This window comes from Lates calcarifer, linkage group LG19, assembly GCF_001640805.2.
Source record: "Lates calcarifer isolate ASB-BC8 linkage group LG19, TLL_Latcal_v3, whole genome shotgun sequence".
Lineage (NCBI taxonomy): Eukaryota > Metazoa > Chordata > Actinopteri > Centropomidae > Lates > Lates calcarifer.
Window position 1 is genome coordinate 5,537,154 of NC_066851.1, and position 13,793 is coordinate 5,550,946.

A 13,793-nucleotide genomic window follows, 5' to 3' on the forward strand; every position below is an offset into this window, starting at 1 on the left:
TGTCACCTTAATGCTTCCTGTGGTGGGAGTGTGAACATTATTTTTACGACCAGTGAAGTCAGTCGCCAAGATTTGAATTATTGTTAAACAACTTGGCATAAAAAGTTGAATAAAAACAGCTGAAAGGATTTATATGGAATGTTACCAATGTAACTTGGTCAGACGACTATATTACTATTTACCCCCAGTTTGCATAGTAACAGGTCTACAGCAGCTATTTTAATATACTCTAAAAAGACTAGCCGTATTAAGCCATTTGTTTCCCTTTGTCTAATGAGGAAAATAATTTGTTGTGATTTGTTGTGTGAAGAATTTAGGCATACATTTCCCTGGCTTAAAATCTAATATATTGCAATATTTTATTGTACAATCCATTATATCTACTGGAAATATAAAAGGATTGTACTTAAAACTTGCCTGACAAATGATCACAGAATTGCGTAAGTGACCATTTATTTTACTCGAATTTAAATAAAAACCTCCCCGTGTTTGACTGAAGCATCCTGTTGTTCTGCGGCGATTCCCTTCTTTGGAGGATGAGAAGCAGGAATGTCGCTAACAGCTGAGAGTTCTGCTCCTGGGAATTTCCTGTCCCTTCCCCCTTAGCCCCACCCTCCAAAAAACTTCCTGATTTAGATGACTGAGCAATCAGCCTCATTCCACACACACTAAATTTCCCAAAGCCTCTTATCTCTTCCTATGCACACATACACACCCAGCAGGAAGAACTTCGTTGCAGGCTCAATTTACTGCCAGTTCCTCATTCAGTGGAAGCGAGTTGTCAGGTTATCAGCCCTTTCCTGTGTGACATGCATTATATGAAAATATAGAGAAGCGGGTCAGAACTGAAACTCAGCTGTCATGCTTTGATAAAGGCATTTATACAGACCGACAGACTGATGGTAGCAGATAGGCACACGGTTTAAGTAATTTCCTGAATAATCGTAATATTGTCAGATGCTGCTGATCATATGCTAGGATCTGTATGATCTTATATATATTGTAATATTACCAAGATAGTGATATCTACTCTACACACATGAAGGCATTCTACTCCAAACTGAGTGAGTGCCTCAGTTGCCATTCAGAACCATCTTCCACGTCTTCCCCCACCATCTCCACAAATATATTCACACAGGAGGTCTTCACTGTTAAATATGAGTCTTTTAATTTAACTGGAGTGTGCTGGACTGTTTGCTGCCTTACATATACAACCTGCTCAACTGTACACATTCACAGCTTCCATAAAAAATACATCTTAGTATACACAGCATTTACAATATCATACAACAGAGCTGTTGCAGGTACATGTGTGTGGATGAATGTTTTTGTGACCATGATGCAGTGTCCACAGAATACAAGCGATCCTCTTATTATACAGCAATGCCATCCCATCATAATGTGTCATGTATTCACTTCTCTTTGCGTGTTTGCTCTCCTGCAGCCCGGAGCAGTCTCACTGGTTAATTCGGCCGTCAGTCTCTGTTTTGTTTGCCTTTGCAGCTGCCTGTCCATCCATTTTGTCGGTGGTCCCGTCTGCACCATGTCACCCACACCACCGGGCTCCTGTGACGTTATTCCAGGAAGTAGTAGACGAGCCGAGCTGAACCTTTTCTCCTGTCCTTTACCGTCATCATCACAGCCTCCTGCCTCTGTAACTTCCCCTCTCTGTCTCAATTCCTGTTAATGTCCATTCCAGTGAATGTCGTCATAACCCACCTGCAGACACATGGGAAGACAAAAAATACTGTTACACACTAAGCAGGAATTTTTTATGTTTCATTAATGCCGGACTGGCTGTGAAGTGGAAGTTCTGTATTTTCGACACACACCTCTTCATCAGACTTCTCGTCCTCTTCCTCCTCGCTGTCATCTGATTCACTGTCTGGCAGCTCCCTCAGATCAGGACTGGTCAGTGAGTACAGCTCTTCCCTGATTTCGTAACTGCCATAACCGTAGGTGAGGTGGTACGGGGTGTGGCCTCCAGAGGTCAGGAGGTTGGGGTCTGCTCCTTTTTTCAGCAGCAGTCTGACCAGGGAGAGGTTCTGCTGATCCACAGCCAGATGCAGAGCACTGCGACCGTTATGCTGCTCCTATAGCACACAGAGAGAACAGGAAATTTATATTAGCACAGCACAAAGACAACAAGAGGGCTGGGTGTTGGCTGCTCCTCAAAATGTCTTACACAATGACTGATTGGGAAATAGATATTTTGTGTGTAGAACCAGATGCTGTTAATATTCTATATTCTGTAAGTATATAAAGTGTGTATGAGTTTTGCTTACCTTTGCATTAATGTCAGCTCCTAGTTCCACCATGTTCTCCACCAGTGAGAGAAAACCATGAATTGAAGCCAGGTGGAGGCAGTTCTGACCTGTAATAAAACATATGAGGAACAGCTTAACGGCTGACACCAGACAGCAGCTTTTGTGGGAGAGTCCAACTTCCAAGAAGGGTCACAATTTATTTCAAATAACCTAAACAAACCAGACTTTCACATAAAGTAATTTTCCAAAATAAGTATGGGGTTTATTTAGAAAATGTGCTTCCCCAAAAGAATCTGTAAATAAGCCTGCGACGCCTTAAAATGTCTGTGTACAAGTCTAAAAGTAGAGCCTCCCACCTTTCTATTTGGAGTCTTAGCATCTAACATTATGTGCCATGTAATAGACGGGTTTTAGTCAGGATGTAATGCTATGAAAGGCCACGGTATTCCCCTTCCTTGCTTAAATATTTCCTTCCTCCTAACCATAGTGTTCAGGGATGATGGGCAGCAAAAACTACTCTTTGTGCCCACCATTCCTCCTTTTAAATAGTAGTTAAGACCAGCAGCAGACTGGTCAGTGTCTGGTCTGTTTCCATGCAGCACGGGTGGGCCACCACAGAATGGAAATTACCCACACCGCAGAATATCATACTCCTAATATTGTAGAAACATTGTAATTTAGCCTACTGCTGCTAAATTCAACATTTTTTGTGGCCTAACATGCAAACAAATACGGTTCTAATGGTGACAAGTCAAGTGTTTATGATGAAATGTTCAAAAAGTAAAAGCTCAGTACGTCTAAAGTAGGAAAAGAACAGCAACAAAGACAAAGTCCAAACCACATCAGTTCAAGAAAGAAAACACAAGAAAACCACAATCTCACCATGATAGTTGCAGGCAGCCATCACTGTGTGTAGATGCTCTTTCTGACAGAACTGTGTGATGACGCTGAAGCACAGCAGGTTACCAAGGCGACAGGCGATGTGAAGAGGTGTGTCCCCTCTGTTGTCCACCAGCGTGGGGTCACAGCCGGACACCAGGAGATGCTGACACACGTCGGGCTGGTTTGTTATTACTGCTAAGTGAAGAGGAGTCTGGAGTGGGGAAAAAAATTAAGATACAACAAGTGACTTATTGAGTCAGCCATATTTTTTATGTGATGACAGGCACAGAGCATTAATTTTTATTACTGCTACAGTACAGCCTAGTGGAACAGGTAGCCTAGTTTAAATAAACAGAAATAAGTGGAGGCAAACATAGGTAGAGGTAATGATAAGGAAGATATCTCTCATGTACCTGTCTCAGATCATTTTGTGTGTTGAGGAAGTCTGTGTTCTTGGACTCATTAGTCATTGTTTTGATGTAGTCCTTGGCCTCGTGGATGATGGCCAGGTGGAGCAGCCTGTAGACACAGAAGGAAGGAAGAAAAACTGTTAAAAGACACATACACAACTCAACCAAACATGAAAGACAAACATATGGTTACATTTGACCAGTGAAAAGCTGACCTAATTCCTAAAAGTTCTATGACAAACATAAGGTTCAGAATAAGTAGACAACAGTTTACCTTTGTGCTAAATCAGGTTGCAGGTTACAAGTACTTTTTATTAGATTACTGCAGAGAATTTAGAAATCAGCCCATATGTCCTTTTAAGACAACACTTAAAACTTTAAGTACGAGTTGTAAAAATAAATGGTATTTCCATCATTTAACCAGAATTAAAGTACATCTCTAAATTAATATGATACACCAGGTCAAAAAGTTTCCTTAGTACAGGCCCCAAAACTTCCAAAAGATCCTTGATGCAATGTGATTAGTGTTGAATTATGTATTTTTAAATCTACATTCCAATCACTTTGATAGATATGTAACACAGCAGTTGATGTAGTTGATGTAAAGGGCACAGGAATACCATTACAGTAAATGAATGTACATAAATACAAAATCGACCTGTTGATGATCTCTGAAGCCCACATTAAGAACCACTGCGTTGCTATGGTTTTTAACAGTTAAACATAAGATTTGGTTAAATCGTTGTGACATGGTTTCATGCTTCGTTGCTTTAGATGAGAGAGTTCCCTTTCCTCAGTTGTGATTACTTCAGTCACGTTGTTCAACTTTAACCCAGTGGAATATAACTAATGCTTAAGCTTTGACAAATATTGTACTGAATCTGAACTACATTTCTCCGCGGAGGAATTATGTTATAATAAAAATAACATTCTGGGGACTATTTAAATGTTATTCCCCCTTGGTTTTATTACAGCAATAACCCACAGACGCCTATTTCAGGATATGGTTTCGCCCTCAACCTCCACTGACTTACACTACTGTAATTTAAGGTACTTTTTCTACTTTTTTCCGTCTTCTCGCCTCACAGGCGCGCGCGTCGGTCGGATTCCTTGGCGGCGCGCCCGGGACTTTCCCAGTCTGACCCGCGGCCATAGTAGATTCCCTCCTGATAATAGCCTTTTGTTTACGTCCAGTACCACTGTATTTCGCCACGGCTTAACTTATTAACAAACCGGACACCAGTTCTGCGTGTTGGTAGCACTGCGGCAGGGTACTTTTATGAGCAGTACTGCATACAAATTGTGCCCAAATCCGGAATAAGCCAGGCCTGGGCCTGTGCATTGTAATGACAAGCTAGAGGAACACATTCCCCACAGGAAAGGGATCAAATTACCTCCAAGACCCGAGCTAGGCCTACTCAGGCGATACTGCAAGCCTGACTATACCTCCGAGAACTCATAAATACCTCCGTGTTTGACTCTGTACTCTTATTCCCGGTCAAACTTACGTGTCTCCGTCCTCTGTGATCATTGTTTTCCATTCCTGCGGCTTTTCGGTTACAGCGGGAGGTTGGTTGTGCTGCAGCAGATCGGAGTCCGCCACCTGGAGCCGACGGATCTCGGCCGCCACAGCCTGGTACTCCTCCTCTTCGAGCGAGTCCAAACCGCTGTCGAGCCGTTCCTCTGTCGACGGAGCCGGCTTCCCTTCTTTCGATTCCCGACCATAATCCATTTGGTTTAATATACTGGTCCGGTGGAGGTCCATGGTGGTTTGTTGTTCGTGACGAGGTGCGTTTGGTTGTATCCTGGCGGAGTAATGCAGCAGTCTGTAAATGCCCTCTGTATGGCTGCGACGGGGTGGAGCTAACAAGTCGGGGATTTCCAGAAAACTGTCACCTAGAATAAGACAGCATACAGATTGCTGGCTCCAAGAGGGGATTTCTATTGAGACACATATAAATACACTGCTCAGTCTGTAACCAAGAGAGCAAAGTCATTTTGCAGACTGTATCTGCTGCACTTAAAATATACATGTATTTAAATATTTCAGCTTGTACACAAGTATTTGGACACAACAAATATTCAGTTTCTCTCTGTATGTCAACTGTGCAATCAGCAATTACAGTGATAATGCAAACTATGTAGTATTAACATTTAGTAATCTATCAGACGTTCACACCTTACAAATAAAACTGGTCAACAGTAAGAGCAGGAAATCATGGCTTTAAAACTGAAATCAAATATATGAATGTTTCAAGAAGGGAAAACACTCGTCCAGGAAGTCAGAATAAATTGAAGCACAAGTTTGTTTTACCCCCCCCCCCCCCCCCCCCCCTCAGTAGAAACTTGCCACTTGTATGTTGGGGACATTATTGTTCCATAAATGAGTTTCTGTTTTGACATGAGCGATGAGTGGATGCATGGAAAGTCCTAAAACTGCACCTTTGTTAGCACCCCCCCCAATTCACTGTAACGAAAGGAAACACAGCTCTTGCAGGCCCTCGGTGTTGGAGGGGGTGGGCAGACCTGCAGGAGGGGTGGGGTGGGGGGGCTGCAGCAGTATGCACAGGAGTTTCCTCTAAAACCTCAAGTGTGATTGCAATGTGATTTCAGTTTGTTTATCACGCCGTGAAAATAATACGAGGGATGCAAGAACAAACCAGCAGGCCGTGACATGGAGTTTCCCCCGAGCCCCCAGGTCTTGACCACACGGTCCAGCTCATGTGTTTGATCTTTAAGATGCATCTCAGTTTGAAATAACATTGACAGTTTCTACTCCTTATGTCAGAGAAGCCTCTAAGATATCCCTGTCATATCATGTCTGTATGATCATATGTTCATAAATCATACTTCTTGTGCATACATAGACTAATTGATTTTATGTAAAGCTACGCCAGTGTCTTGCAGGCATTGATGTCAGAGGTCACATGCATGTGCCAGCTATTTCTAAACATAGTGAAAAATGCTACTGGAGATTTTTTTTTTTTTTTACTGACACGTGGATTAAACTGCTGCTGATTGTGTCACAGTGCCTCTAATAACCCAGTATCAAATCACTCATTTAGTTCCTTTGCAGATAAAATGGACGGACTCCAAGTTCTAGATACGGCCGCGAGACTTCACGAGGCTGTGACCTAACCCTTTAAAAACAAACAGCGAGTTGAACGTGATGTTCTGGAGGCCTGGGGGAAACTCCAGGCTTGTTTTACCTCCCATTGTTCAGTCCGTGTGACCAGTTAGACTGGGAAGCTCAGGCTTGGCTCTCAGCACATTTTTACTGTCATGTTAGCAGCTGTTGAGCAACATAATAGGAATTTGCCCACACGTACATGTAAATGTACAGTGTTTCAATTTGTTTGTTGTTTCTGTGCAGAATATTGTGCATCATTAACAAGATTTAGGTCAATTAAGTATAATTTACTCTGTACCAATATCTAACCTTGACTTCTGCTGCTGTATATCAGTATCTGAAGAGAGAATGGAAACATTGTATGGAGGATGGCAAACCTTATAAGCCACATTCACACCCACAGGTCACTGCAAATACATATTATGTATCTAGACTGCTGATCACAATTGGATTTGAAGGCACAATAAAACAGGAGCTCTGTCTGAACCATAGGAAGCCAGATGAATGGAGGAGAGGAATGCACACAGAAAGCTGATCAACCGAGAGACAAGCGGAAAACAAAGCAGTGACACATACTGGCACAAAGATTTCTGTTTTTACACAGGCAACTTTTCATATTTCAAGTATATTGCCATTTGCCAAATCTCTACAGACAGTGTAACCCATTCAGCTTTACATTTGTGAAATACTAGAACTTTTTAAAATTGCTTTTCATGTTATGTCTGCTTTTCTGGGGAATGCACAACATAGACAAACAGCATCTGATAAAGACGCCAAGGAGGAATCAAGTCAGTCTATAACATCCAAGTGCATTAACAGTGTGAGACAGGGACATGAAGCTTTGGGCCATTTTGTCTATTTGAATATAGATATGTTTGAATGGTGCCAATATGATTGGACTCAGTGGAACTGAATCATTTTGAACCAGACAGATGAAACCAGCACAGCTCAACTGACTGGAAGTCAGGGGCCTCACTGCATCTGACACGAAATTCTGAAACAACCAATGCTTAAACCAGTATAGAAACAAAATTCCAAATTGTCTAAACATTTTAGTCGCAGCCTAAGACACGGAGGGAAGTCAATACAATTGCAAAAGTGACAAATGTTCCTGGATTTTTGTGTGCAATCAGAACTTGAAGTAGCTTTTGTGGGATTTTCTGAATCCAATCTTAAATCATCAGCTTAATTATTTATGGTTGGAGTGTGCTTCCACTGAAAAACCTGAGGAAAGGAAACAATCAGAGTTCTAAAGTCTCTAATGAGTTTTGTTTATGATAGTTAAGTCATTGCCCTGTCACTGCAGCACATGCCCTCAAGAGGAAGTCAAGAAAGACATTTAACTGAATGTAAAACACAGCCTATTTGTTCATTTGAGAACAGGTTATTCAGATTTTATTGTATCTGATATGTACAGTACATGTAGGCATGCATGTGTCTGCTTTCTGTGGTGTGTATTGTGTGTGATATGTACTAATGTACTACATGATGACCATTTTTAATGCTTTTAATATTGGATTTTTAGATGTAGCTATTTTAGCTTTACATAAATACATAAAAGGAACTGGGCTGAGTGAAGCCCAGATATTTTCCTTGGCAGCCCAATCTGTCATCTCAGTGTTTCTCTTGGTTACAGTAGAAATAATGGAAACTCACAGATCACACAAGAGAAAACATGAAAGGTGAGTGTAAGCAGTGTAATAGCAGTAGCATAATGGGCAAATACTTCCAGTTCCTGTCATCCTCTTTGAACCCTATTGGATCAATAGGGGTTTTTGTATAAAATTTATATGTATAAATGAGGAATTTAGGATATGAATGAATGTGCAGCATTTTAAACAGTCTTTATAGCTGAATCTGAGGGTGTGTAAACATATGTTAGCTATTTCTACTGAATATCACCCAGAAGAATAATCATTGTTACATCAATGTGTGGCTGTGCACACACCTGTATGTACAGTATCTGTGCACTTGCATGTGCTGGTGGGAATCCCTGGGCATTCTGGATGTGAACAGACATGTACAACACTGAATGACTCATTATGAATCAGTCAGCCAGCCACACACAGAAAAATACATTTAGGTAAAGGGTGAAAGCAAACGATGACTCATTAAATCACGCTCTGAACTTATGACTGTTTGACGTAAAATGAACCGGGGTTTCACTGCGTTCACCTGTGTCTTTACCTGCTTCCCCTTTTCTTTATTTCCTGCTTCCTGTACGGGACTGTGGACTGACTTCTTGTCTGGCTGACTTTCCTCTGTATTTACTGGAGAAATTTACAGTCATGTGCCATATGTCTGTTGTTGCTTAAGTTCTCTCCCTCCATATACATTTCTTTTTCAGCAGGGATTTAAATCTGTTAGAGCTACAAATAAATATATTCTGATGTATTTGATGGTTAAAATGCATTCAAGATGATTTTCTTTAAGTAAATGCGCAATACGCTTATGGTAACTATGGTAAATGCACCACATTTATGGGACAGTGACAGTCTATAGTGTAATTATAGTTATAGTATAGTTACTTTCAGATTCAGTTTTACAAACAAAACATCAGATCAGTCCATAGAATAAGATCTATTGTACAGATTAAACCATCAAAGGTATAGAAGCTTCACCTCCACCAGCTACAACATGAATATGATCATAAATTTGCTGCTTAAACAGTGAATGATCAGCAAGAATAAGACAATATGAGAATTTTTATCAAATTTTTTTCAGTTTTGCAACTGAATACTTTTGATACTTTAATTAAGATTTTATTTTCTAGTGTTGCTGAATATGCCTGTGTAAGTTGCCTGTGGGAGTGTGTCAGAGACTTGAAAAAATCCTTGTGGGAATAACATTGTGGGAATATATGAATATGCCCTTTAAAGAAGAGAAATAGATTTGAAAACATTAAAAACTTGCATTTACTTACATTTTATCTTTTATACCTGACTGAGTACCTAAACTACTCATATATTCCATTTTGTGAAGAAATAAACAGTTGTAGCTTCAAATTCGCAAACAGTGCAGTTAACCTTTGTGACAACTTCCCAAAAGGAATACAAGTGGAAAACTTTGAAGATACAGCTGGGCTTTGCTCTCATTACTTTCCAGTTGTGTTGTTAACTCATTTGTTGATGTTACTGAATTTTGCTGAGTCTGCTTTAATAACCTGTGGGGTTTTATGCAGTCAGCAGTGCAGACTTCCCTTTACTAAAGCTGATTGTTTTTCATTTCTTCATCTCTTAGCAAATTGTTGAAAAAGTCACCAAACAGATTCAGCAAACTGTGAGGATCCTGCAGAGCTTCACAGTTTCCTGTTTTTTTCCTGGAGATCAAATATAAACTGTGACCCCAGTGTGGCAACAGGTTAAAGCTGACCTCATTTGAGCTGATGAATACTGAGATGAACAAGCAGGCCACCACAGACTCTGGGCCACACTGACAGGAAGAATGAATTAACACCAGAGTGGGTCACTGGGAAGAATTAGTCCATGGAGGCAGCTGCAGAAGAGAACTGTCAGCAGGGGGAGCAAGAGAGCTGCTGTCAGTCAACTAAGCTGTTCCTCTTAACACAGACCATCAGCGTTAGTAGATCAAATAATGAAAAGAGAACTGTGCTATTTATATTAATATTAATGATAGTCTTCTTGACTATTTCCTCCAGGGAGATCAAAGGTAAGTTTCAGTCACAGGGGAGCAGCCTTTGAGCTGGTGAGGACTTCAGCATGGTAGAGGTTGACTCACACTGAAATTTAAACCTGAGTCATTCAGTGATCCAGAGTGAACTTTAAACCTAAACCTTTATATAAACATGGACAACAAGTGTGTTCAGATAGTGAAAAATTGAGCATCTACAACTCTGTGACAACTGAGCAAATACTATCTGCTGATGAAGATCATGTGATATGCTTGAAAGTTCCAGAAATGTTACTGCATGGACCTTGAGTCATGCAGTTTAACAAAACAATCTCAAGGCCCACTTACTACTTTTTCTTGGGGCTGTCAGGCATATCATCAGATCTTCAATTTTAGGACTTCTCAGTGGAGTTATTTCAGTCCAAAAAGATTCAAAATGCATCTCTCAGTTACACACAGCCAACAGACAGACCATGAGATGAACTTGTTTTGGTCAAACTATCATTTCCAAAGCCAGTTATCAATGTAATCGAATCATTTCATTAAGACAGGATTTCCCTGGTTCACTGTTGTTTGCCTTACCAAGCCAACAAAGCAGCAATCATTTTGTAAATCTCCACCACTAGATGGCGATAGATGACCACTTTACTGAGACGTGACAGACATCTACAGTCACAGTGAACACAGGGTAAGCAGTGTCCACTGATGCTCAGTATGATACTCAAGTAGGAGCTTGAGCACAGGACCAGAAAATCAGCAGAGATTCACTGATGCTCCTGGTGTTCATATCTCACCAGAACAGCTGGTTTAAGCAGCAAGCCAATGAAAACTCCCTTTTCCCTTGCTGTGGTTATTTCAGAGATTTTCATACATTGTTAAGTTTATTATAACAACATTTATATGTAAAAGCATTCATGACAGAGTGAAGCTTCTAATCTGTTCTGTGAAGCACAAAAAATCCTGTAGTGTACTACATAACTTTTGTTTGAGGAGGAAGACAAATTTACTAAATCATATCAGAAGGATTCTGTGTTTGTCTGTCTGTCTCCTCTGTTAGAATACTATATTAATTTATTTATCTTACTGACTGTTAACTTCTCTTATTCACACATTTTATGACTGAATACATACATTCAATTAAAAGATATTATTCATATATTGTGTTTGTAAACTAGTACAGCACTGGGTTGGCCAGTCTGGGTTCTGTTCTTGCAACAACTGCAGCAGCAACCAACAGTACTCAGACTCAGACACACTCTTAATAATGGACTTAGTGAGGTATAAAGGTAAAGCCATCTCAAGGTGTGAAAACCAAATGTATTACTGCATTTATGAAAACCTTCTCTTGGCTACGTTCACACCGAGTGTCATTAACTCTAAATTAAACCTATTCTTACTGTTAGAGTCAAACAGAACTCCAAGCCAAATGTAAAATGTGTTAAATTTGACAGATTCTCTTATCAGATATTTGGATTAACACACAGACATAATCATGTACAAACTGACTTCCCATCAGTCCTAGTTAAGATGTAAAGTCCATGTAAACACAGACAGACAGAAAGACACAGACAGACAGCTCAGCTGTATAATGCTGCAGTACTTAAAGGCTTGTGACTGAGAAGCACAGATCAATAGAGTCATTTTCAGCAGTCTGGAGGATTATCCACCTCACTGCCCACTGATGTGATGCAAACTAAAGACACACACACAAATAGACACTTCATGTCCTCTAGCTGGCAGCCTCTTCAGACTGTCTGTGGATCCATATTTTTACAGGGGATAGAGAACATTTACCCTCTTTTTAACCACTGAAAGCTGCCGGCTCTGTCCTCTCCATCCTTACATCAGCCTGATAATTTTTTTGTCTAGACTGTGTAGCTTCATTATTATAACCTCATGGCAGAGCTCTGTGTCCCAGCCCAACTCTTTCCTCTGATGATGCAATTTGAATCATCTGCATGTCAACTCAGCAGTTAGTAAAATTCTTCTCATCTCAACAAAAGAAACATTACCAACATGGCAAGATACTGTGCAGCCTGTTGCTGCTGTTTGTATAACCACAGGGTTGAAACTGGATAAATCTGCAGTGATACAGCTCATTTGTCTTCTTCCGGGGACATGGAGATTCAAATGGTGATCTACAGCATTGAAAGCATCACAATTTTCATCATTAGATTGTAGAGGAGAAGGTATTTTATTGCAGTGGAGAGAAAATTGTGTAACTAGGTTGTCACAAATGAACATTTGTGTTTCATTGTGTATTAGAGACATAATGAAGGAGATTGCTATGTAACAATATGTCTAATTTATTATTACATTAATGTGGCATGTTTTCATTATCTATCATATAGAATTAGCGGAGCCCATTTCTGTTAAGAAAATTGAAGAAAAGTTAATAACAATAATGAAAATAATAGGTAAAAATAATCACTGCAAGTCAAAGTTAAGAGAAATTAATTCATAATTAGGAAATAAAACATGAATTTAACCATTTAGTCACTTAGTCAAGATTAAAAAGTCTGAATTTTGAATTTGTTTCTTGTTATTTTTTGACTCACTCAGTATTTTTTATTTAAGTTATTCACATTTCATCTCTTTTTTGTTGTGGATGAACTGATGAAAATGAGCAGAGGCCTCGTGTTTACTGTTTCAGTCAGTGGGATCATTTACAGTGAAAAACAACCAAAGAACACATCCAAGAAGCTTGGTGCTTAATTAGTTTTTAGTGTTGGACTCTCCACCACCATCTCATTTCTATTCTCATTTCTATTCCCCAGGCGGCCCTCGTCAAGCCAGCAGCCCGACCCTCAAGCTCGTTCTCACGCTCATCCGCCTTGATTGATTTCCAGGGAGCGACGCCGGCTGGCCTGAGCCTACTGGCCGAGCTATAGAGCGCCTGGCCCCGCGCGGAGGGGCCGGCCGAGCCCGGGGGGGTGGGTGGGTGGATGGATGTACGAAGCTCTCTTCGATCTCTTATCAGCCAGAGCAGCTTCTAGTAGGGGGGGGGGACGGGTGTGAATAGTCCACACACACACACACACACACACACACACACACACACACACACACACACACACACAAGATCAGCATCTCGTTCACTCTTTCACTACTGCCCTTCTGTTCTGCTGGAGAGATAACGAACATGCACGAGCACATGCACATACAATCAAACACATACACACGCGCAGAGGGAAAGCCATACCCGAGCTATTCCCACCAACTACAACAAAGACACTGATAATCAGACACTTCGGACGGAAACGGTCATTAGTTGTCTTTAAAAGATGATCTGTATCTGAGTCCCCACGGCTGCTGTTTCTAATTACACTCCAACATACACACAGACCTGATCAGGTTTTACATATAGGATCATCTGCATGTTCACCGGTGGCAGGTGAACATGAAGCTCATCAACATGGGAACAAGAGCAAGTTATTCACACTTCAGCAAATAAAATGACTCATAAAAAATTAC

At 40.6% G+C, this 13,793-nt stretch overlaps 1 protein-coding gene across 5 annotated transcripts in view; it reads right to left on the reverse strand.

The window, feature by feature from the left end:
- Window positions 1–1,144: 1,144 nt before the first annotated feature.
- ralgapa1 (Ral GTPase activating protein catalytic subunit alpha 1) overlaps window positions 1,145–13,793 on the reverse strand; it is an 84,165-nt gene continuing 71,516 nt past the window's right edge. For all 5 annotated transcript variants that reach the window (XM_051077998.1, XM_051077999.1, XM_051078000.1 and 2 more), the window contains 6 exons: window positions 5,068–5,500; window positions 3,563–3,668; window positions 3,150–3,360; window positions 2,286–2,374; window positions 1,833–2,093; window positions 1,145–1,719 (listed from right to left, as the gene is read on the reverse strand). In XM_051077998.1, the coding sequence (XP_050933955.1) occupies window positions 1,684–1,719; window positions 1,833–2,093; window positions 2,286–2,374; window positions 3,150–3,360; window positions 3,563–3,668; window positions 5,068–5,500 (1,136 nt within the window). In that variant the 3' untranslated portion in view covers window positions 1,145–1,683. The remainder of the gene's footprint in view (window positions 1,720–1,832; window positions 2,094–2,285; window positions 2,375–3,149; window positions 3,361–3,562; window positions 3,669–5,067; window positions 5,501–13,793) is intronic.